This window comes from Microtus oregoni, unplaced genomic scaffold, assembly GCF_018167655.1.
Source record: "Microtus oregoni isolate MIOR12 unplaced genomic scaffold, Mior012 000048F_ref0000485, whole genome shotgun sequence".
In the NCBI taxonomy this organism is placed as follows: domain Eukaryota; kingdom Metazoa; phylum Chordata; class Mammalia; order Rodentia; family Cricetidae; genus Microtus; species Microtus oregoni.
This window is the reverse complement of record NW_024543222.1, coordinates 4,776,355-4,801,653: the sequence shown is the minus strand read 5'-3', so window position 1 is coordinate 4,801,653 and position 25,299 is coordinate 4,776,355. Positions and strand designations below refer to the sequence as shown.

The following is a 25,299-nucleotide window of genomic DNA, read 5'->3' as shown; positions in this document are numbered from 1 at the left end:
GGAGCTAAACGATTACAAGACGGCTGCGGGCACCCCGTGGGAACCAGACTTTGCAGCATCCAACAAGCATCTCCGGGCAGCAGTAGTAAGGGATACAGGAAGACCGAACTTGGATCACTCTGAGGGCAGGTGGGGAAAGGGAGAACTGCTGTCCTGATCCAGGGACAGCAAGCAAGATCCAAGATATAGGTGACTCCTGAGCTGCGACGGCATCTAGGTGCAGGCGGGCACTGGGATGGGAGTCCGCTCTGCAGGCTTTGGGTGGGTGCGATCTCTTAGTACCAGGTTGCAGTGGGTGTTGGGGGCGGAGGACCCTCTAGGTACCGCATAATGGGGCCACTCCTGAACCCTGGCCGCGCCAGCGCGACAGGGTGAGGAGATCTTAACAGGTAAATATAAATCTCACCTTATCTGACTTCCCTAAATTCAGCTCGGAGAAAAGATGGATCATGTGAGTGGGACTGAGAGGTTTATGGAACCGGGCTCTTGTGGCTGTAAATCACTCTGCCCTCTCCGGTATAAAGCACTGGTCCAGCCCGGCGTGGGAGAGAGGAGACGCTCGCTGCCCCTTGACCCCCAACTTGCTGTCGGCTACCAGTGCAGCCAGGTGCGTGCCCCTGGCCAGGGGACTGTAGGATTTGGGGAGCAGAATCTTGTGCGGGACCCGGCCTAGTGCCCTTGCTTTTCTTTCAGTACAGTATTTCCGGTCCAGGTGGGAGAGGTTCAGTCTTCAGTTTTTCTCTTCTTCTTCCCCAGGGCTCGGTCTAGCACCCTTAGTCCCCACATTCCAGGGTCCCCAAATTCATTCCAGGAGGAAAGGAGAGCCCCCTGGGTTGACCTGGAAACCCGTCCTTCCCCTCCCCCTCGACCCCGCAGTGATCCCTTCAACCTCCTCCAGTCGCCCCCACCATGTCGGAGGAACTGGCCCAGCACCCCAAGGAGAGCCTGCCAGGGCCACGGGCCAGCCCCCGTGAGGTGTGGAAAAAGGGCGGCCGCCTGCTGTCGGTGCTGTTGGCTGTCAACGTTCTGCTGCTCGCCTCCACGCTCATCAGCGGTGGTGCCTTCAACAAGGTGGCCGTGTATGACACCGACGTGTTCGCGCTGCTCACCACCATGATGCTGCTGGCCGCGCTGTGGATAGTCTTCTACCTCCTCCGCACTGCGCGCTGTCCGGATGCGGTACCCTACCGGGATGCACACGCCGGCCCCATCTGGCTCCGAGGTGCCCTGGGATATGAGGACAAGACTGGGATGGGCACGGTGGGAGGTTGCAGTCTGTGGGGCTCCTGGAGGACCTCGGGGTGTGACTTTGGGGAGACAGGTTTGCTTAAAGTTCCCTGGGAAGGATGATGTGGCTGAAAACTTACTGGGGTTGGACGCGGTGAGGGGGTGGAGAGAGGGAAACGGATCCTAGAGGATATGGAGAGGTGGAGGAAGCTTCTTTGGCTTGTCTAAAGATTGGACAGGGATGGCCATGCAGAGCCTTTGTATGCAGACCAAAAAAAGTAAAAGACAATAGCAGCCGACAAGGCTTTCCCTTGTCTGTGCAATGGAGGGGACACAGGATGTCCTCCCTCTTCCCCCTCAGTTGTGCACTCATCTCCCACCCACCTCTTCATCTCCCAGTCCTTCAGTTTGCCCATGTTCCTATCCATGCTCTATTTCTCTGTCCCTCACGCCCTCCATTCCTTCCTCCATCCATCTGCCTGCTCCTGCCCTCATCCATCCACCCAGTAACCTCTCAGTCCGTCCACCTGTCCATCCATCCACCAATTCATCATCCTCCCAACCTCTCCTCTCATCCATTCTCCCACCCAATTGTCCACCTATTCCCTACGCACACCCCCAGCTAACCCCTCACCTTCAGAACCTATCCTCCACCCTACAAGCCCTCTCTCCTGCCTCCCTGATACACTACTCCCCTGCTGACCCTGATTCTCAGGTGGGCTCGTGCTGTTTGGGATTTGCACACTCGTCATGGATGTCTTCAAGACTGGTTACTACTCCAGTTTCTTGGAGTGCCAGTCGGCCATCAAGATCCTGCACCCCATCATCCAAGCTGTGTTTGTCATTGTCCAGGTGGGTTGAAGGAATGTCCCCATAGGGGGAAGAGCCTGATGCCTGGCAGGAGCTCAGGAGATCTGAGCTTCACACATACCACCCCCTAGCCCTGAGCAATTTGGTAAACCGAGTCAGACTGTGGTAGGGATCATATGAGTCCATAAACGAGGAAACACTGACTCATGAAGTGTGTCTAAATGTGAGTTCCTACTTAGGGGTGCTGCAACTTTATTTCAACCTAAGTGGTGCCAGTAATTAACACCTAGGAGGTGTGAGTTGTGACAGCCATCCCTGTCTGGTAGAACCTTGGGGTGTCCACGGAGGACATCAGACCCTGCCTAGGGTTGTGCTGTGACCATGACCGCGGCTACGGCTTGTTTGACCTTGGTCATAGCTCCACGCTTGATGTTTGTTTTAGGAGGCAGGACATCCCGTAACGATGATTTTTCAGACAAGTTCCAATCACTTTCTTATCTTTGTCCTCTTGTGACTCACTTCACACAGCCCGACTAGCCTTGAACTCCCGCGTCCACCTCCCAAGATCGGGAATTTCAGGAGTGTGCCACGCCTGGCTCGCTAGCTTTTTTGTTTTAATGTGTTGCATAAAGATCCTTTTGAAAGAGCTGACTGGGTTGAGGCAGGAGTGCTCTTGCATGGGACCTTGTAGCATTAGTAAGATGACCAGGGGATGGTGCCACGCCTTGAAGCATCCCCCTGACACCCAGATGTCCATAGTGCTGCACACATGTGGCTGAGACACTTACTGCAGCTTTAGTCTTTCACATGTCACAAGTTTGAAGGATGCTCAGGAAAAATGAAAACACAAACACCTCCGTGTAGGTAAGTCCCGTGGCAGGGACTCAGTGGCATTCAGATGAGGGCAAGGCCTTTCAAGTCCACGAAGGAAGAAGACAACAGGGGATGTGAACCCAGAGGCCAGAGGTGTCCACAGGGCAGTCAGGAGATCAAAGTTACTTCTTGATGTATAAGGAGTTCAAGACTAGCCCTTGGGAAGCCTGGGCAGACAGATAACTGTGAGTCTGAGACCCGCTTACTCTACATATGGAGTTCAAGGTCAACCAGAGCTGCACAGAGAACCTGTCTCAATAACAACAATAAAACCCCAGAAACCTTCTCTACCTTGAGACCTTGAGCAAGATCTAGTCTGAGCCTGACCTTGCTCCCAGAAAAACATCACTTGGTAGCCAAAACTCCACTTGCTCCTCTATCACCCTGGCTCCCCTCTCAAATTTCATCAAGATGAAAATGTCTGGCATTTCCCTGAGCTTTAAGGAACAGAAAGCCACTATTTTTTTTTAAAAAAAAAAAAACAAGCTGAAGTATAGAGTAGAAAGAGAAATTATTCCTTCTCCTTTTGTAACGCTAAAATAAGCTCAATTAGTCTAAGGGTTCTTGGGATAGAGGAAATGTTATATTAGGTGTGGGTGGGCACTGGGCTCCGGAGATCAGCCCGTGTACATGGTACTGAGCCTGGCCCCTCTCTCTCTCTGTAGACTTACTTCCTCTGGGTCTCTGCTAAAGACTGCATCCACACCCACCTGGACCTGACCCGGTAAGAACCACAGCTCAATGTCTGTGGGCCAAGGGCTCACCTGGCATGAGAGAGGAAGCCTGTCGTCCTGGGTGCGGCCCTTCCCTCTCAGTCTTGGGTGGGGTGTCAGCCACCCCTTCCTCTTTGTGCTTACTTTCCACTGCCTAAACTGTGCCCTTTCCCCTAGTGGGGCCTGAGCCTCAGACACCTGCTGGCCCTCTCTTATCTGGGATCCCACCAGGCCGAGTCTGGCTTCCAAGTTCAATTCCCATGTTCACGGGGGTCCGTCCATCTGCCCTTCTCGTTTCATAACTCCATCTCTACGGAGGGCTCCTGACCCTGCCTTGCTTTGCCAGGGACCCATAGTGAGTCCAAGACTCACGAGCCTTTTATTCTCCTCGTCCATCACTCTGAAACAGGTGTGGGCTCATGTTCACCCTCACCACCAACCTAGCCATCTGGATGGCAGCCGTCGTGGATGAGTCTGTGCACCAGGCCCACTCCTACAGCGGCTCTTACGGCAACAGCAGCCACTCCCGCCTCACCCCTGACCGTAAGTTTCCTGTAAGCACTGGTCCTGCGGCTGCCAGGCGCTGGATGGGTGCTTGGCGTATTTACAGTCAGTCAACCATGTCTTTGCCAGGGCATGGTGGTAAAGGTAGAAGCCGGAGCCTCCTCCTGCTCCAGACGCTCCCTGTGGGTGGGTGGAGGCAACAAGGAACAAGAGTGTATGACGTGTTTCCTCACCCTTGAGGGTCCTGGCCATACTCTCTGGGTCTCCGTCCCACCAAGAAGGAGCCCAAGCTTCCAGCAGGGAGGGCGAGACTGATGACGTTACAGAAAGGGAAGGGAGACAGTGTGGTTCAGCCTTCCAGCCTGGGGAGGAAAGAAAGGCAACCCCCACCCCATGAGGGTGGTGACCTCATGATGACATCACTTGAACATATGGCGGCTTTGCTTGGTGCAAAATGCCTCAAGTGTTCTAACAACTTCCCTTTGGAGATAAATATGATTAATGTTCCCATCTTATAGAAGCAGAAACTCAGCACAGGTAGGTAAATAGTTGCCCAAGGTCATAGAGCCTAAAATGGAAGTGCTCAAATGCACCTTTGCTTTTAGCCAGTGAGTTCCCCTGAAAAAGAGCATCCTTCACAGTCCACTGGTTCTAGATCTCTGGGCTTCTCCTCTATCCAAGACCAAACTAGATAGCTAAGACTCCCACTTATACCCACAACCCCTGCTGGCACAAGGGAGGCTTTAGAAACCGGAAGCACAGCCTTGGCCTGCAAAGAGACCCCAGTGTAGAAGGACTGGTAAGAACCACCTGGTGTACACAGGGAATCTTGATGGTGGAAACCACAGCCCCAGAGAGGAGGTCACCATAGGAGAGGCTGCAGTGTTGGGAGTCAGGCATTTTTCCTTGGTTCGACCATTACAATTCTCAGACCTCACTGGGCCTCCGCTTCTTCATCCACAGATCCAGCTGGGGTACAGCCATTAGCCGAGGCCCCAGGCATTCTAGACAGCCCATTCTAAACCTTCTCAATGTGGCGTAAACTGCAGTGATGGGAATCGTGGTGGGGGTCTGGACACAGCAGCTGGAGCTCTGAGCTGTCGGATGCAGGGAGAGCTGTAGGGGGCTGGCCTGGGGGAAAGCACTTTCTTTTATGAGGTCCAGAGCCTGCCTAACTCAGGGAACAAGGGGTCCCCACGAATCAGGAGGAACTGGAGAAATGGAGGTGCACAGACTTGCAGTCCCCATTTTCTTTTTGTGTTTGAGTGTGTGTGTGTGTGTGTGCACAAGCCAGAGGACAATGTTAAGTGGCTCCTCAATTCTTTCTTTTCTTTTAATTTTTTACAGGTATTTATATATTTATAGAATCTCTCTCTATGTGTGTATGCATGCGTGTGTGTATGTGTGCACGTGTGTGCACAGAAGTCATAAAGCAGCTTTCAGAAGTTGGGCCTCTCATTCCACCATGTGGGTCCTGGGAATTACACTTAGGTCCACAGGCTTGGTAGTAATTGGTAGCAAGCACCTTCTTACCTGCTGAGCCATCAGCCTGGTCCTCCGCCTCACTTTTTGAGGCAAGTTATCTCACTAAATCTGGACCTCAGCTTCAGCTAAACTGACTGACCAACAAGTCTCAGGGACACCCTGCCTCTGCCTACCAAGCACAAGGATTTTGGGCACATACGTACCACCATGCCACACCTTTTACATGGGTACCGTGGAGTCAGACTCAGGTTCTTATTCCCGCATTCCTCGTACTTTATAAACTGAGACTTCTCCAGGCCCCAGACTTTTAAAATTTATTGATTTTTATTTGCAATAATGTTTTGCTTGCATGTATGTCTGTGAGGGTTTCAGATTTTGGAGTTACGGACAATATTGCGTGCTGGGAATCGAACCCGGGTCCTCTGGGAGAACAGTCAATGCTCTTAACCACTGAGCCATCTCTCCAGCCCAAGCCCCAGATTTTTATTGTTTTATTTTTAGCACTGATTTGTAGCATCGGGCACAATAAATAATTACAGAAGGAATGAAGAAGCCAGACCCTACGGAGTCCTTTGGGCTGCCGTGGTAACTGGCAGAGGGAACCCATGCCCTCACTTGTCACAGACTGGAAGAGGAGGGTAGAGCCCAGCCCTGTGCCCTTCTCTCCACAGCAGAACGTGCAGGCAGCACAGCCGGAGGAGACCCGTGCCCCTGCAGCACGGCCATCTGCCAGATCTTTCAGCAAGGCTACTTCTACCTGTACCCCTTCAACATCGAGTACAGCCTCTTTGCTTCCACCATGCTGTACGTCATGTGGAAGAACGTGGGAAGGCTGATTGGCTCCACCCACGGCCACGGCCACACGCCGTCCAGGGTCAGCCTCTTCCGGGAGACCTTTTTTGCGGGTCCAATCTTGGGCCTGCTACTCTTCATTGTGGGCCTGGCCGTCTTCATCCTCTATGAGGTCCAGGTGAGCGGCGAGAGAGACAATACCCAGCAGGCCCTGGTCACTTACTACAGCTTCAATATCGCCTGTCTGGGGCTCATGACTTTGGTCAGCCTGAGTGGCTCAGTCATCTATCGCTTTGATCGCCGGGCCATGGACCACCATAAGAACCCGACACGCACCCTGGATGTAGCCCTGCTAATGGGCGCCGCGATGGGCCAGTATGCCATCTCGTACTATTCTATCGTGGCTGTGGTAGTGGGCTCACCCCGGGACCTGCTGGGGGCGCTCAATCTGTCACACGCTCTGCTTATGATTGCTCAGCACACCTTTCAGAATGTGTTCATCATTGAGAGCCTCCATCGGGGACCGCCTGGGGCCGAGCCTTGCGAAATGCCCCCCAAGGAGTCCTGCCAAGGCATCACCTTTGCCAACCTGGATGCCATTCACACCTTGCCCTCCTGCCCGCCCACGCCCAGGCTGGTCAGCCCCAACCCAGAAAGTCCTCAGGAAGCGATGGCTATCATCTCAGCTCCCAGGTGCCACTGGCGACGGCGGTGCCTCAAAGACATCTCTCTGTTTCTCCTGCTCTGCAATGTCATTGTGAGTAGTTGAGGGAGGTGAGGGCGAGTGGGGTGGGGGTGCCCCTAGACTGGGGGAGGACTGCTGATCACTTAACCTTCTCTGTCTTGCCAAAGGCTCATTCTAGAATTTTATACAGAAGCAGGTTCATTAGAGGAACTACTGCAGCCTTTAGGCAAATAACATTTCAGGGCAAACAGGGAGCATGCAGTCCCAGCCCTCTGTCATGTAGGCACCTAAAGGAGGGGTCCCAGGAAGGCTGGCATGGGGGCTGGGTGGAAGTGAGAGGGAGCCAAGAGAGAGCGGGAGGGCTAAGGCCCTCACCCCCAGGTGGGAGGTGTGACTGCTCCCAGGATCTTGTGACCTGCTTGCTTCTCAGAATAATTGGAGCAGCCTCAGGAAGTCGCAGAGAGCGTAAGTGTGAGCAGTCTGTTGGCAGGATGGAGCAGAGGGCCGGCTGGGAAGAGCGGTGTGTACAACAGCTGCCCCCTCCCAGGTGACTTGGCAAAGCCACCTATAAAGAGTGAGAGACTTCTATTACAAGTATGTTCTCTGGAAAGAAATAGCCCAAAGCAGAAACCCTCATAGTAAGATGGTGCCCCCAAAGAGGAACGTTCCTAGCATAGCTGCAACCAGCATAGTCGTGCCCCAGTGTAGACACGGTCCCCGACATGGAAATAGCTGATACAGAACATGCCTCTATGGGGACAGCCAGCCTCTAGGTCTGCAGGTCCTATGCCCCAGGATTTGGGCAACTCTTGGAAGGAAAATATTAGTGAAAAAAATTCCGATCATATTGAATGTATTTTTTCCTTGTCATTATGCCCTAAACAAAACAAAGTACAAGCTATTTCCATAGCGCATATATATATATATTGAATATATATATATATATATTGAACACAGTAAGTAATTTGAAGTATACAAGAGGATATACGTAAGTTATTTTATGTATCATTTTATGTAAGGGACTTGAGCATGCTTGTGTGCTGGTTCCATAAACTATTGCTTCCAGGGCCAGTTCTTTAACCAGTCCCCCAGTTACACAAAATGACAACTGTGTATCTCAAGCCAAAAAAAAATCTCTAATGAAATCCGACTCAGTCCAAAAGCAGCCGTTTTGACAATGTCCTCCAACAGAGAGGATTGCTAACATAGAAACATCCTAATGCAGTCAGATCCTGAGGCTGGGACTGTGAGCCCCCATGCAGACTTCCAACAGTCAATTTTGCTTTAAAGAAAAAAAACCTCAGTCTTCAAGCTCTGACCGCACATCTGCCTGTGCCCCACCTCTACCTTCAGCCTTGCCTTGAGGTTGAGCGCTACCTTTCAAGAGGCTGTTCTTGCTTCAAGTATCTGAGTCCAAACCACTTTTTTCTTTTTCTTTTTTTTTCATTATTTTTTTTTTAATTTTTTTTTTTTCTGAAACAGGGCTTCTCTATGTAACAGTCCTGCCTGTCTTGGAACTCACTCTGTAGACCAGGCTGGCCTGGAACTCAGAGATCCGCCTTGCCTCTGTCTCCCGAATGCTGGGATTAAAGGCGTGTGCCACCACTGCCCAGCATCCTAATCACTCTTGGCAGCCTCCTCCCATCTCTCATTTTCTAGAACGGAACCAGACTTGGGAGAGACTGTGATGTCCCCCAAGAATGGAGTAATTGGCATAAGGGTTAGGCTAGCCTTGAAGACTTGTTCCTTTGTTCCATATCCCACACCCATAAGGAAGATCTGAGTTCCTATTTGGAGGTGAAGCAGGACTCTAGCCTTTGGTTTCTCCCACACAGGGAAGGGACAAGGAGGAGGTGTGAAACAGGAGTAGCGGTCGTGGAGGGTTGGAGTGGGGTGGCCTCCTGGCTGGGTTTTGAAACCTCCCCACACCCTATCACCTTAGACTTAATTGATTTCACCAGTCCTCAGGCACACTCCTCCCTGCTGCCCCTTTGGCTGTTTCTATCAGTGGCTTATGTCACCTATTGAAACTTCCATTGCATAGGAAGGCCAAGGGTGGGAGGAGTGACTTCGAGCCGGTCCTCAACTAAGAGTGGGCCCGTCTAGTTAGACACACTTCCTCAGCTCCTCATCCAGGCCCTGTCCTCAATGCTGAAGATGAGCCCTGGGTGACAGTCCCTCATGGGCCACCAAGCTAGAAGGCTGGGATCCCAACCTTCCATGCTCAACAAAGCCCAGAGATGTCACAGCAGGCTCCTGATGTGCCCCTCTCCCCCGACAGCTGTGGATCATGCCTGCCTTTGGTGCCCGCCCGCACTTCAGCAATACCGTGGAGGTGGACTTTTACGGTTACTCCCTCTGGGCCGCCATCGTCAACATCTGCCTGCCTTTTGGCATCTTCTACCGAATGCATGCTGTCTCCAGCCTGCTGGAGGTCTACGTGCTGTCCTGATGGCTCCACACAGCTCCACACCGAGACAGGGCAGAGGATCCCCAGCACCTCTGGGGCTGAAGAGGGCTGGCGCTCTCTCCCTGTCTGCCCAAGACTAGAATTTTCACCAAAGTTTATTTTTTCAGGATGAATTTTTAAATCAAAATCGAGACATGCCCACCCATCTACTCCTGCATGACCCTGGAGCCCGGGGAAACTGAGGCAGGGAAATAATTCCCTGCAGCATTGCCTAGGACCAGACAGGATCTGGAAATACTGTCTCTGGCTCTCTCTCTAATCCCAGCCGTGTGGCCTGTGCACTGTCTGGAGCTAGGAACCAATAAACCTGCACCTGCACTTCCGTCCCCAATTCTTGTCTCAGCTGCCTTGCCTGCGGTGATCGCTGGAGAGGAACCTGGAGGTCTGAGCTGGAAAGGTTCAAGGTTTTCAGAAATCCGCCTTTTCCGTGGGTGAGCTGAGCTGAGTCCAAGCGGTAGACTTTCTGAGCAGTGGATGACAGAATGACTGGGAGGGGCCAGGGGAGGGCCCATGGATGTAGTCACCTTTCTGATGCTACTGGGGAAGTTAGTGAGGACTGATTTCATCTAATGCCCATGCTTTACAAAAAGGAAACTGAGGCTCACGGATACAGAGACCCAGAGCCTTTCTATCGGCAACAGCAATCTGTCAACTTTGTATGTGTGTATGTGTACTGTACACATGTGTGGGTGAGTGTAGAGGCCAGAGGTCAACCTCAGGGAGCTCTCTACGTTGCACTCTTCCAACCCCATATGTGTACATGTGTGTGAGGGTATACGTGTATACATGCATGTGTGAAGGTGTGCCATACAGGTATGTGGGGGTGTATGTGTGAGTGTGTGTATGAGTGTGTGTGTGTGTGTGTGTGTGTGTGTGTGTGTGTGTGTATACATGTGTGTGAGGACACGTGCAGGCCTGAGGTTGGTGTCAGGAATCACCTAACTTTCCACTTTCTTCTGTTCTTTGAGGAAGGGTCCCTCAGTCGGATTCAGAGTTCACTTCCTGTGGCTAATCTTGGTAGCCCACTAACCCTGGGGATTCCAGCTCTGCTTTCTAAGGCAAACAAGCCACCGCAGCCACCGGGCATTTACCATTTCCGTGAATTCTGGGGTTCTGCACGGTGCTTGCATTGTTTTTGCCTGCCTGGGTGCTACCAGATCCTGTGAGACTGGAGCTACAAACAGTTGTGCGCCAGCGTGTGGGTCTTCTGGAAGAGCAGCCAATGCTCTTAACCGCTGAGCCATCTCTCCAGCCCCTATCATGTAAGACAGGCTTTCTCATGGGGAGCTCACCAAATCAGCACAACTGCCTAGCCATTGAGCTCCGGAGACCCTCCTGCCCTCCTTCCGGCCCTTCTATTATAGGTGTGCAATTACACCCAATGTTTTATGTGGTGTCGGAGAGCCAACTCAGGTCTTCGCTTCTGTGGCAAACACTTTGCTGACTGAGCTGTCTCCCTGGCCCTCAGATTTCTTTCTTATGAAGCAGTAGGGTTTTTTTTTTAAACATATATTATTTACTTAACTTTATTTTATGTGCATTGGTATGAAGGTGTCAGATCCTCTGGAACTGGAGTTACAGACAGTTGTGAACTGCCATGTGGGTGCTGGGAATTGAACCTGGGTCCAGTGGAAGAAGCAGTCAGTGCTCTTAACCACTGAGCCATCTATCCAGTCCCAGCAGTAGAGGTTTTTGTTGTTGTTACTAACGTTTTTTTTTTTTTTTTGAGACAGTCCTAGCTGTCCTGGAACTAGCTCTTGTAGACTGAGCTGACCTCGAACTCACAGAGATCCACCTCCCTCTGCCTCCCAAGTGCTGGGATTAAAGGCGTGCACCACCACAGCTTGGCTACTGACATTTTTTTTAATTGACACATAGTTATTGTAAATGTAAGTGTACATTTCAGAGTACAACGTGTCAGGATCCAATCCACGTACTAGCATATTGGTTGCCTCAGACCGAGAACGTGGAGCACATGTGTTGGGAGCATTCAAAGTCCCCTTAGTTGCTGTTGTGAAATATGCAATGGATCGTTGCCAGTCATTGTTACTCTCCTATGTTATGGATCTCTACAGGAGGCAATGCTCCCACGCATCTGAACCCATTAACCCCAAGCAGCAGACATTTTTCCTTCAAACATCTCAGGAACACCGGGAGCATGAGTTCTTAGTATAGACATAAGAGGTGGTTCCAGTTTAAGAGAAGCTGGGGGAGTCTTTACCCCCAGAGTAAGTACAGTTGCTTGGGGTCTTTAGGAACCCCTCCAAAGCCACAAGACTTCCGCTCTGCTCCAGCTGTGTACAGAGGTGGAGGCAGGAAAGCTAGAGGGACAGAGCTGGGTTTGTATCATGTTACGTTGGGGGTTTTTGTTTTGTTTTGTTTTTGTTTGTTTTTTGAGATAGGGTCTCATGGAGTCCAGCTGGCCTCTAACTCCCTCCTGTAGCTAAGGATGACCTTTAACTCCAGATGGTCGTACTTCCCCACCCAAGTACTGTGATTACAAGTGTGTATCACTGGGCTTATTTGTTTTCCTATTTTATTACATTTTAATTTCTCTGCCCGTGTGCATGCATGTGGGTGGTCACCTGCTGCGGTGCATATCCGTGGAGGTCAGAAGACAAGTTGCAGAATCAGTTTTCTCCCTCCACCTTATAGGTCCTAGGTTTGGAACCCAGATCCCCCTGAGCCATTACTCACTGAGCCACCTCGCCAGTGTCAGTCTGTTTGGTTGTGTGTGTGAGACAGAGTCCGAGATTGAAATGGAGATGTCACAGCCAACAGGAAGGGAGAGCCATACCTGGATTAGGCTGGGAGTGGTGGCATTCGGGGGAAGAGAACAGTAACACTTAGAGCACTGGAGACATCAGAGGGGAAATACCTGGCTGTCATCACCGTGAGGTCCACAGGTCTTTGAGGCTGAGGGTGGGGTGATGGGGCAGTGAGACGGAGAGGGGAGGGAGAGGAAAAGAGGAGGACCAGAGAAGACCCTAAAGACTGCCTCCCCTCCTGCCTTCTAATCCCATCTTCAGCCTTGGGTCTCTTCTACCCCAACTTCAGGTTTCATGTAACGCAGAAAGATCATCACAGGAGGCTGCTTTGGAGCTAGGTCAGCTAGGTAGGGTGTGGAAAAGAGGCGACTTAGACCCGGAAAGAAGAGGGTCCCGTTCGTAGCTCAGACACCACAGGCAAGGACAGCCTGAAGCCAGCAAGTTCTCGGTGCGAGGCTGAGAACAAAGCACCCCAAAACACCTTGGGAGCTGCCCCCACTCAGACCCTGCCCCCGACGTCCGCCCCGCCTCCTGCCACGCCCTCCCGCGCAGCCGCCTCGCCATTGGCTGCCCGTCTTGTGCCCGAGCCCCCGGCGGAGTAATTAACGAGAGATTAATGAGGTTCCCAAAGTCAACAGAAAAATCGATGGGCCTTGGAGCCCAAGCGGCGGCTGCGCAGTCTCGCGGGGGGGTGGCGGGGGGGAGGAAAGGGCGTCGAGGCATCTGTCCCAGGGCTCCTGGGGCCTCACCTGGACGGAAGATACGCGCTGCAATTCAGGCGTTGGGGAGCCCGCGAGGATGGCTTCGCAGACCTCAGGTAGGGCTTCCCAGCTCGAGCTGGGACCCCCGAGTGCTCGGGAATAGTTGACTAAACCTTCCCTGGAACCCCATCCTCACATTCACTGCTCCAAAGTGGGGTTCATGAGCCGGGAGCTACAAGGACTGGAAAGAACGGGGAGAGTGAGTTGGGGGGGAGACCCGAGACTGTCTCGTCTGTATCGCGCACCCCAACTCTGGCTCTGTGCCTATCTTCTCCTCTCTACTTCACTTTCGGATTCAAGGGTCCTCGCAGCCCAAAGAGGGTGCCCGGACCTGAAAGAATCCTGAAACCTAGATGGATGGTTGGTGTTGGGGCTGCCTAGACCTCTCTCTCCCCGGCTCGGCTCGGAACGAAATCCCGAAGCTTCCGTGCCTGTGCTCCTCAGCCTCCCACGGAACTGGCCCTGCACTATTGGCTTCGTGGCCCCGACGGTTCGTCTTCTTTCGTCGCTCGCCTCTGAATGCCATCCATAAACCAGTTTGGTGTCTAGGACCTCCCTTGGAATGGCGTCGTGCCTAGAGGCGTGCCAAGGATGGCTGAGTTCTACTTCGTTCCAAGTGCATTAGTTCTAACTTTTTTCCTGGACCCCTTGATGTTCATCCTAATACCTTGCCTGGCTGTGAACTATTCTTGCCCCTTTGATAACCGCTGGTGGAGCACTGAACCACGGGCATAGGAGCAGGGGGAAACCTTAAAATTCCAACCCTTTGAAGGGAGAGCACCTGGAACTTTGTTCTCCAGGGTCTCCACACACCCCCACTTCAAGGCCTGGAGTCTAAGCGGAAAAGTCCAACCTTTCAGTCCCTCTGGGATCTGTAGGGAAGTTCACAAACATCTATTAGGCGCGGTTCATCGTCATGTCTCTCCATGAATTGAATTACTAAATTCGGACAAAACTCCTGAGAGGAGTATCATGTATTCGTTCCTTCGCTTATTCATTCAAGAATGTTTTGCGCTGGGGATATAGCTCAGTGGTACCACACCAGCCCAGCATGCAGGAGGCTCTGGAGAGGGAGGCTGTGAGCTAGATGGCCATGCAAGCAAGCCGAGCCAGATTTATTGAGTACCGGGCTTTCCTGTTCCGTAGTTGCTGGCTCATTTCACGGATGAACAAGGACACTGACTATAGAAACTAAGTAGATTGGCCAAGATCACAGAGATGCTAAATGCCATCTGGGCTCTCCATCAGTAGGGAGTGGGGACGATGAGGTGGAGCCACCAGAGCTGGCAGAAAAGGAGCAGGGAGGTGTCCTGGGAGCCTTACCTTGCTTAACCTGGGTAGGGAGGGTAGAAAGATAAGCATCTGGACCGCCTCCTCTGCTGCACCAGGATGGAAAGGGTTAAGGGGCAGGGTCTCTGCCCGCAGCTCTGGCGCTAAAATCCCGCCCCCCAGGAAACAATGGGGTCCAGGGTGGTCAGGCTGGCTTTTAGGACTGTGCTAGATTTGAAGAGGTAAGTGGAACAGGACCCCTTCTCTGCCCTGGAGGAGTCCCAGATCTTGAGGGAACCAGTCCTAAATGGTGCACACTCACACCCACGCTCAGCAGAGGAGTGGCCCAACAAAGTAGCCACAGGTCTGCTTGGGCAGAGGGAAGGTTTCCCATGAAGAGGTGGGTGAGCGGCATTGGTGGGAGTTGACAGGCAAGAGAAAAAGTGCCCCCAGAAGAGGGAGCCAAGAGACCACATGGAAAACATGGAGTCCTCTACTTGGGTCTGAATGGATTTGAGGAGCCTGGGGTGTGGCCAGGGGCTTGACAGGAAGGAGGTAGAATTGTTCCCAAGGATGACCGGATGGACTAGAGGAGTAGTGAAACTTGTTTACAAAGTCTTGAAAGGGGTTCAAAGTTTAGTACTTCACTGTCCAACAGAGAACATTGGAAGTTACCAGTCCTGGGTATTGCTCAGGGTGTATGTGGGAAAACAGGGCCCCAGAGGAGCTGTGGTGAGGGCCACTGAGGCAAGGGCTTCCTAGGAGGGTCTTGACAGAGGGACAGACAGAGCAAAGTTCCTTAATGTAGATAGAGCATGCTGGGCAAAGCAATGAGCAAGGGATGCTGGGAGTGGCAAGAAGGGGCCCTTACCCAGCCTGAATGAGTCCTGAAGGATCAACTGGAGTCCCCAAAGAGGAAGAAGGTGGGTATCATAGACAAAGATGGGGAAAGATAGGGAGGTGAGCAAGAGCAGATGGCATTCTGGAAACTATAGCAGGATGCCGCAGCCCATGGGGAGAGCAGTTGGGGCTGGGGAGGTACTTGAAGGCAGGAGCAGGAAGCAGCAGCAGCAGCAGCAGCCGCTCTTCCTTGAGCTCTGTGTACACCAGGTCCTCATTAGCACACACTATCTCATTTCACTCAGTAAGGCCCCATAAGCCTTGGACTTTATACTGAGGGCTACTGGCTGTCTTTGCAGGACTCTCAGCAGGAGACAGGCACCATTAGCAGGAAGGCTAGTTCAGGAGAGAACAGATGGGCTCCAGACTAAGGTAGTGGTTAATCTAAATAGCCAAGGATGTGCAGGTATGTCTATTCCTAGAACGTGAGAGGCAGAGGCAGGAAAAATGGTAGCTTGAGCTTCAGAGCCAGACTATAAAGAAAGCAAGCTAACAAGAGAGAAACCAAGAAGGAGAGAAGGAGATGGACAAGAGGAAGATGCAGGCAGGCAGTGTGAGAGCTGGGACGGACGTGGTTGGGATCTGATGGCATGCATGGTCCGGACAAAAGCAAAGACAAAGTCCAGCTCATGTGAGTCCAGAAAGACCCTGGAATTATGAACATTAAAAGGAGGAAATGGGTCAGCACCAATTCAGAGCCCTGAGGCCAGGATGCCTGGAGGCAGGAGCTCTCAGAGGGCCGTCCAGGACGTGGAACAGGGAAGTACGCAGAAGCTGTGGAACTATGCCTTCTCAGCTGTAACTCATTTCCACTGGGGAGGAGCAGGGCCTTAAGTGACCTCAAGGGACAGCACCGTAGCTATTGGGTGGCCCAAAGTTGGGCCCTAGCAAGTGGTGACAGTGGGTGGCCTGAGAGAAAACTTCAGATGAGCAAGGAAATAGCAAGAAACTTTCAGGGGAAGAGTAGGGTCCAGGCAGTGCCCTCTTGCTATGCAACACATTCACAGGAGAGCCAAGAGTAGACTGGGAACAGACAGAATTTGGGGCAGTTAAAGTCAAGGGCATGACATGCATATTGATCCTTACACATCCCGTACACACGGCAGCTTGGCGAATCACAGTTTTGCCTCCAAACCTTCATTAAGTTTAAAGATACATTTTAGTTATAGTGATAATTTTTTTGTTTTTGTATTTTAAGAAAGGGTTTCACTGTGTATCCCTGGATATCCTGGGGCTCTGTAGGCCATGCTGGCCTCAAACTCACAGAGATCAACCTGCCTTTGCCTCCTGAGTGCTGGGATTAAAGGCGTGTGCCACCACTGCCTGACCACTTTTTTTCTTATTTATTTATGAGCACCGGGGTTCTTAGGAGCTAGAGGGGACTCTCTCTCTTCCAGCTCCTTCATCCTTCCTGCAGAAGAAACTCTATTGTGAACGCAGTGGGTGGCATCTAGACCTTGCCTGCATCTCCAGATACTACACTGTACCCCTAATAGTATTATTCCAGACCACTGCGTTCCTTCCCACCAAGCCAAAACTCAACCTCAGGACCCTTCTCAACACAACCCTGTAGGCAATCACACCCCACCATCAGGGAGCCAACCCCTGCCCTCTTGATTTCTTGAGTGGAATTTCTCTATAAACAAGCAGGCTCACATTGACTTTTGCTGAGGAAAAAATCCAGCTCTGAAAAAAATACTCAATGAAAGAACAGCACTCAAGTAACCCTTAGTGACTGGACGAAGCTATTATCACACTTTAAGACGAAGCATTGAGTTAAGAAGTGAGCTGGCGGGGCTGGAGAGATGGCTCAGTGGTTAAGAGCACTGTCTGCTCTTCCAGAGGTCCTGAGTTCAATTCCCAGCAACCACATGGTGGCTCACAACCATCTGTAATGAGATCTGGTGCCCTCTTCTGGCATGCGGGCATACATGGAGGCAGAATGTTGTATACATAATAAGTAAATAAAATCTTAAAAAAAAAAAAAAAAGAAGTGAGCTGGTCCAGTCATGGATGGGGAGGGAAAGACAGCTCTCCATCTTCATGTGCAGCATGAAGGACTTCTGTATATATACCTTGGTCTGTCTCAACCTTGAGTCCCATAAGGGATATGGGGCAGCTCCAGTGTCCCAGCTAGAAGGGCTTCATAGTATGCTCTTACCGCACAGACGTTAGGAGCTGGGGTGGGCTCCACCACAGGTCTTCTTGTGAGCCGATCTTCTCTTTCTCTCTCTCTCTCTCTCTCTCTCTCTCTCTCTCTCTCTCTCTCCAGCCCCTGCCCAGGTCACACCCGTGTCACCTTCAGAAGCAGAGACCACCGAAGCAGCATCTACCTATGACCAAGCAGACATGCCAACCAATCACACAGGGCTCCCATGCCCTCCAAAGCAGAAGTCCTGGCTAGCACGGCATTTCTCCCTGCTGTTGAGGAGAGACCGACAGGCCCAAAAGGCCGGGCAGCTCTTCTCGGGGCTCCTGGCCCTCAATGTGGTATTTCTGGGTGGGGCATTCATCTGTAGCATGATCTTCAACAACGTGGCTGTCACTCTGGGTGACGTGTGGATCCTGCTGGCCGCGCTGAAGGTCCTCTCCCTGTCTTGGCTCCTCTACTACGTAGTGGGCACCACACGGAAGCCCCACGCAGTGCTGTACCGTGACCCTCATGCAGGACCCATTTGGGTGAGGGGTAAGCGCTTGGTGCTAGGAGGGTGGAGAGGGCTGGGGAAGGAGAACCTGTTTGGGAGCAGCTGCCTGTGCCCACCGCCCGCCCATCCTCTCCTGCCAGGCTCCCTGGTGCTCTTCGGCAGCTGCACTATCTGCCTGAATGCATTCCGCATGGGCTACGATGTGAGTCACATTCACTGCAAGTCAGAAGTGGAGCTCATCTTTCCGATCATTGAGATCATCTTCATGAGTGTCCAGGTGACGAGTCTCCCACACCCCCATACCTGCAGGGACACAGACCACTCAACCTACCCTAAAACCAGCCACAGAGGCAACGTCTCCATGCTCCAGGGTGTAGACATACACCAGTCATAGCTCACCTCAGTGCACCCACACCCACGCAGCTCTCCTCTACACATGTGTGCCTCCACACATACCTTCCTCTGCACGTGTGTGCCTCCACACATACCTGTCGACACCTACAAACACCTTCGTCTAGATGTGCCTGCATGTTCTTCTACCCAGCTCCCAGATACCCCGGCTTCTCCATCTGTTGAGTCTCTACTATGCTGTCCTTACATCACCCTTATTTTCCTCACGAGGTAGGTGTCTCCCCTTCCCCAAGCAGTGGAGACGGAGGCCCTTTTCACAGCCGAGCGAGCCACAGTCCCGGGATGCTTACCACTGGCCCAGTACTGCACAAAAAAAGGAAATGGCAGAGCCAGGATTCCAACCTAGGCTTCCTTATGGAAGCTGCCTTCCCTCCATTGCACACACACACACACACACACACAGCTGACGTACTCACCTATGTACCACCACACCATATACACACACACACACACACAACTGAGGTGCTCACCCTGTGTACCACCACACCACACACACACACACACACACACACACACAGCTGACGTACTCACCTATGTACCACCACACCATATACACACACACACACACACACAACTGAGGTGCTCACCCTGTGTACCACCACACCACACACACACACATACACACACACACACAACTGAAGTCACTAGCACCTGGGCTCAAGACCCCTGTCTCTTCCAGACATGGGTACTGTGGAGGCGCTGCAAAGACTGTGTTCAGGTGCAGACCAACCTCACCAGGTGAGACATCTTCCCAGGTGAGTCTTCTGGGGCTCTGTTTCCACCACTCTCCAGCTTCCCGAGACAGGAGGGACCTGAAGCTGCGGGTTAGCATAGGCTGCATTCCAAGTGACCCCTAAGGGCTCCTAAAATCCTACCACCTCTGTGATCTGCTTCTGAGACTGAGCGGTCACCCCAACAGCAGAGAACGGTGAGGATGGGACTCTGGGAGCTCTCCAGGCTGTGTAAGCCACGTGTGTGAGCAGAATGTGGCCCTTCCTCCAGGTGTGGCCTCATGCTGACCCTGGCCACGAACCTGCTGCTGTGGGTTCTGGCTGTGACCAATGACTCCATGCACCGTGAGATTGAGGCCGAGCTCGACGCCCTCATGGAAAAATTCTCAGGTACAAGGGGACCAGAGCTTCTACCCATCACATTCATGTGTGTGCATGCACACACACACACACATACACACACACACACACACACACACATGTCAACTAGGGAGGCAACACATTTATGAAGTTGGGAGCACACTCAAGGCCAGGTCATTGTTAAACGGAAGTGTGGGCTGTAGAGATGGCTCAGTCTATAAATTGTTTCTCACACAAGTAGAGGGACCTGTGCTTGTTCCCTGGGAGCTTACGTGTAAAAATCTAGGCATAGCCAGGCACTGTGGCACAGTCCTTTAGTTCCCATAGTATTTGGGAGGTAGAGGCAGACAGATCTCTGTGAGTTCAGAGTCTACGTAGTGAGTTCCAAGCCAGCTAGGGCTACACAGTGAGAACCTATCTAAAAAAAAAAAGAAAGAAAGAAAGAAAGAAAGAAAGAAAGAAAGAAAAGACCATGCAGACAGATTAGTCCCTAGGGCTCACTGGCCAGGCATTCTAGAACTGACAGCTAATGAGATACTGCCAAAAAAAAAAAAAAAAAAAGCAGATACTTCCTAAGGGACTACATCCTCTTGAGTGTCTTCTGGTTTGTATGTGCATGTGCACACATTTACATGCACACACACACAGTTCATTGTGTCAGTGCACACACACCACACACACGCGCACTTCATTGTGTCCATGGTCCCCTTCATGCTCCATCAGGGCCTGGCACTTGGTGTCCTAACCGCTGCTCACATTGCCCGCAGCAAACCAGCCACTGGTCCTGGCTGAGCGGATCACTGAGAAGCCTTTCAGGCACACGCCCACCCATGCCATTTGCATTTTCTTTGTAAGAGGCTAAAACTCCTCTCTGGGGCTGAAAGGAATGCTGTCCTGATGCAATCTTAAAATCTAAACATACCAGGAGGGAAAGGAGACTTGTGGATAGACAGCTATCCCCAAATCATCCGGTCTGGCTAATCCTGAGTGTGGATAGTCCGCCCTTTGAAGCAACATCCCATAAATCCACATGGGAGCATGCAGTCTGTGGGATTCAGCCACACCTATGTGTCTGCCCCACCCACAGGCGGCATCATGGCCTGTGTGCACCAGCTCTCACGCATTCACACACCCAGCGCGTGAATCATGGCATGTCTGTATGTTGTGGCCTTCCCTTACGTTCTGTTTGCACTTTGCACAAAAAGTGTAAAGAGGAAGCTTGGGTCCAGTGACGTCATGGATGTGTGTTTGTATGTCTGCGGCTATGGGTTGCAACAGAGCCTCATTCAGGCAGGGCAAGCGCTCTACCACTGAGCCACACCCAGAGTTTCAATTCATTATTATTGGGCAATTTCTGGAGCTCAGTGGCCAGTCAGTTTAGCCAAAACACCAGGTTCAGTGAGAGACCCTATCTCAGAACATTAGGTGGAGAAGCAACTAAGGAAGACAAATCAACATCAAGCCTACACACACACACACACACACACACACACACCCCAAATATACGACATAGTGATTACGTTTTTCTGAGGCAGGTTAGCCAAGGCTAACCCAAATTCCTGATCCTTCTGCCTCAGTTTCCCAAGTGCTGGGATTACAGGTGTGAGCTACTATTACAAGTTTAAATTCTTGTTTGTTTGTTTGTTGTTTTTGCAGTATAGGGGTTCAAAATACACTGGCAAGAGCTCAACTACAAAGCCACATTCCTAATCCTTGACTTCCTGAAACAAAGGTTAACTGTGTAGCCCAGGCTGGCCTCAAACTTGAGATCCTTCGGCCTTGGTCTCCCAAGCTCTGCAATTGCAGGGGTGTGTCACCACACCTGGCACTTCGGTTAACACTCTATTTTTTTTTTTAAATAATTTGTTGTGTGTGGCTATTTGTGTGTGAGAGTCTGTGTACAAGAGTGTGGGTGTCCACAGAGGCAGCAGGGCTTCAGATCCCGAGGAACCTGAGTTATGGTGGTCGTAAGCCCCTGATGTGGGTGCTGAGAACCGAACCTGGATCCTGCAGGGATAGCCCACTGCGTGATCTCTGAAGAAACAAAGATTCTTTTTTGAAATGACCTTGAGGTTTTCTAGTTGCTTCCCAGTGGTGGCATTTGGCTCCTTCCCTCGCCTCTGCTTTTCCTAGATGTGCGGCCCAAAGTCTGACTTGGTTTCAGCTCAAGCATTTTGGCACCCATGAGTGCAGTGAGACGGTGCATTCACCCAGGGGCATTGACTTCTAGTTACCCCAGTGTGCCGTGCTGAGGCCGGTCACCGCATTCAGGTGTGGCAGCCCGGTTTCTTATGCAGATGACGGGTTTGCTCTCCCACGGAGCGATCTGGGGAGGTGATGCTTGGAGTCAGGGAGAGCATGCCTGAAATGCTCTGTGAAAGTTTGGACCTGGAGTCTCGAATCCCTTTGTAAAACAGTGATCATTTTGTGGTTTCCAATCTCTATGCTCCAGCCTCAGATGTTTCCACATCTGTAAAACAAACATCTGGCTGGGTCCCGTCCGAATCCAGTGTGCTCCAGGAGGTGGGTGAGAGTGATCGTTGGCACTAGGGTTTCCAGTGCAGGGCCTGCCTGAGATGCTGTCTCCTCCTGCCCTACCCCCTCTCAGGTAACGAGACGAACACTTGCATGTGTCTCAACGCCACGGTGTGCGAGGTCTTCCGGAAGGGCTACCTGATGCTCTACCCATTCAGCACGGAGTACTGCCTCATCTGCTGTGCGGTACTCTTCGTCATGTGGAAGAACGTGGGCCGCCGCCTGGCAGCCCACTCAGGTGCCCATCCCAACAGACCACCCTTCCGCCTGCACGGGGTCATCTTTGGGCCCCTGCTGGGCCTTTTGGCGCTGGTGGCTGGTGTGTGCGTCTTTGTGCTCTTCCAGATCGAGGCAAGCGGCCCTGAAATAGGCCGCCAGTACTTCACCCTCTACTATGCGTACTATGTGGTCGTGCTGCCCACCATGAGCCTGGCGTGCCTGGCAGGCACAGCCATTCATGGGCTGGAGGAACGAGAACTGGACACACTCAAGAACCCCACCCGCAGCCTGGATGTGGTGCTGCTGATGGGCGCCGCCCTGGGCCAGATGGGCATCGCCTACTTCTCCATCGTGGCTATCGTGGCCACCCGGCCACACGAGCTGCTCAACCAGCTCATCCTGGCCTACTCCCTGCTGCTTATCCTACAACACATCACTCAGAACCTCTTCATCATTGAGGGCCTGCACCGCCGCCCGCTCTGGGAGCCTGTGCTCCCGGATGCGGATGTGATGGGGAAGCAGGATGCTGAGCTGCCCCGCAGAGGCTCCCTGAGGGAGCTGGGCCAGGATCTACGGAGAGCCTCACGGGCCTACATTCACTCCTACAGCCACCTCAATTGGAAACGAAGGGTGCTCAAGGAAATCTCGCTCTTCCTCATCCTCTGCAACATCACGGTGAGTATCTGGGCAGAAACTCCTGGCGTGTGGGGGTGGTCACTCGTCTCTAGCACGGTGCTTGATGCTGCCTGAGAGCCAGGAATATCTCCAGCGGCTCCCTGCAAGCTGCCTGGCGTGAATTCATGTGCTCAGCACACAGCAGAGCCCTCTTTACAAATGTGCACGACTCTGACCCCAGAAGCTTTCAGTCTTGATGGGGAAGGTGCCAGGGGGCCTGTTAGAAAATGACCACTGAACTCGTCATATGTTGAATTCGGCTGGAAGAGCAGACCCTAGTGGAGTCGGAGGTCGGCACTGGTCTCTTAGCATCTGCTGGCTGCTGAGTAGCCAGCCCAAAGGTCCATGCGCTCTCTCCACACCCCCTCCAATCAGCACACACCTCCAAATGACAGGCGGTGTTGCTGTCCGTCCCCCTCCCCTTTGGACCAACTGGAGCGTATGTTGTCTGTTCAGTCCTGGCTCTCACCGCCTGTAACTGGCAGATATGGGACAGCTCAGGGTTGTTTAGCTTGAAACACACCCCAGATGTGAAGCAGCTGGGCTAGGCCAAGAAGAAGTGATAAATTGGCTTTAAACTGTGTCATGAGTTCAGTGACGGAAGCCCGCGTCCCAAGAGCCAACGTGTGTTTCTGGAAGGTGGACGAGGTTGATCTGGGCTTTGGCAAACGGGTAAAATTCTCACAGGAGAGCAGGAGGGATGCAGGTGGCTGTAACTAGCAGAAGTAGTAAAACCTGTGCTCGGGGCTTAGGGCACAAACAGTCCAACCTGGCAGTGTAGATTGCTGGCTGAGAGGTCCTGCCAAATGCTATGTATAAGGAACCCTCTGGGGCTCAACCAGGCCTCAAGCAAGCCAACCAACATGGCCATGACTTTCCGTGTCGGGGGTAAGAAGGACATCAGGGCTGGGGACCTTGCTCTGAAAACCCCAGGATGAATGCTGGGCCAACTGCAGAGTCCAGGTCAGCCTCACATGAGCTGAGCATCTTAAGGTTTGGGAGAGCCCCTCCCTCACCCAGCAGCCTCCTCTCTCTCCCCAGCTGTGGATGATGCCCGCGTTTGGCATACACCCTGAGTTTGAGAACGGGCTGGAAAAGGATTTTTACGGCTACAGGACCTGGTTCACCATTGTCAACTTCGGCCTGCCTCTGGGGGTCTTCTACCGCATGCATTCTGTTGGGGGACTGGTGGAAGTCTACCTGGGGGCCTGAGTGCCCAGCCAAATCAGCCACAGCAGAAGCCCTGGAGTACCAAGGCAGAAGAGGAAGCGTGGCCTCTCTGGGCAGATACATCACATGAAGGGGTGCGGACACGTGCCCGGAGTTCCCAAAGTTCCTCAGCCTGACTGAGAGGGGAGGTACCACCTGGAGCTCAAAACCAAGGGTAGGGCTTGGAAGTGGAGCCTGACCACAGCCCTTCGCAAGAACCCATGTGGTACGGACTACGCAGGTGACAGGCAAAGGTTACTATCTGTGAGGGTCAATGTGAAATCATGGCATCTAGCGGCTGGAAAGGGGATGATTGGTCCTGTGGAAGGGGCTCCTGGACAACCTGGAAGCTCAGAACTACTGGGAACTGAGAACCCGGCCCTCTGAGCTTGGCAGCAGCCCCGCCCCTCTCCCCCATCTTCTAATGAGCTCCTTAATTAGCTGCCGGGCAGGGCTCAACAGCTCTTTCCTGCTTCCATAAACCCTGTTTGTTTGATTGATTCCATTCAGCCTCTGCGGCATTTGTTCCTGGAGACAGACCTGCCACTCCAGGTGTGGCCAACAGAATGGTCCTTGAGAGGACTCAAGCAAGACAGTCCCGTTCCTCAGCCAGGAGCGGTCGACACCAGGTACTCTCTGTCTGGTCCACGGACAGAGGCAGGAAGAGATGAGTCTAGGGTTGCAGAGCCCCGACCTCCACCCTTGGCCTGCACTGTCTTGGAACAGTCTCCAGGACATTTCTGCAACTTGCTCACTATGGATGGTCACTGTGGCCTCTGCTTGCCCAGTGCCCAGGCCTGGTCCCCTGAGCCACTGGTGGCCAGGAAGAAGGTGAGCAAGCTGGCAACACCAGCACCCCATCCATTTCTCTGAGCTCAGAACAAATATGTCCAGGGCCCAAAGTGTGTGGCCCTGGCCCTGCAGCCAAAGCTCTGCCCTTTCTGAAACTCCCCTGCTCCCATGAAGCCACACACTGTTAAGTCACACACTGTCAAACCAGGCCCCAGGCCCCAGGCCCCTCAACATTTGTTCTGACTACCTGAGGTCATGCAAAGAACTTAGCCAGGCCTTTGGTCTCTCCTGTGTGAGCTTTACTCTGGGTTGCCATAGCCAAACACTGGGTGACAGAGTCCGATCCTGCAGCCCTATGTCCTCCTCCCCACAATGACAGATGACCGGCTCAGTCAGAGAGCAAGAGACCTCAGGGGATGGGCTCTGGGTTGCAGAGTCCCCAACTGTGCTGAAATAAGAGCCCCA

The 25,299-nt window shown here is 52.5% G+C and overlaps 2 protein-coding genes across 3 annotated transcripts; both read left to right on the top strand.

Moving 5' to 3' along the window:
* The first annotated feature begins 909 nt into the window (after positions 1 to 909).
* Positions 910 to 9,541, top strand: Otop2 (otopetrin 2). 2 transcript variants are annotated; one of them, XM_041635566.1, is made up of 6 exons: positions 910 to 1,222; positions 1,943 to 2,079; positions 3,576 to 3,634; positions 4,033 to 4,166; positions 6,287 to 7,161; positions 9,371 to 9,541. In XM_041635566.1, the coding sequence occupies exons 1-6, from the start codon at positions 910 to 912 to the stop codon at positions 9,539 to 9,541; spliced, it is 1,689 nt and encodes a 562-aa protein (XP_041491500.1). The 2 variants fall into 2 exon arrangements, with proteins under 2 accessions (XP_041491500.1, XP_041491499.1); XM_041635565.1 differs by having other exon boundaries at positions 6,284 to 7,161.
* A 3,584-nt stretch (positions 9,542 to 13,125) lies between these two features.
* On the top strand, positions 13,126 to 24,297 carry Otop3 (otopetrin 3). The gene is made up of 7 exons (XM_041635595.1): positions 13,126 to 13,144; positions 17,563 to 17,943; positions 18,043 to 18,179; positions 18,993 to 19,051; positions 19,316 to 19,434; positions 22,013 to 22,833; positions 23,875 to 24,297. The coding sequence occupies exons 1-7, from the start codon at positions 13,126 to 13,128 to the stop codon at positions 24,043 to 24,045; spliced, it is 1,707 nt and encodes a 568-aa protein (XP_041491529.1). The 3' UTR covers positions 24,046 to 24,297.
* Positions 24,298 to 25,299: the final 1,002 nt, after the last annotated feature.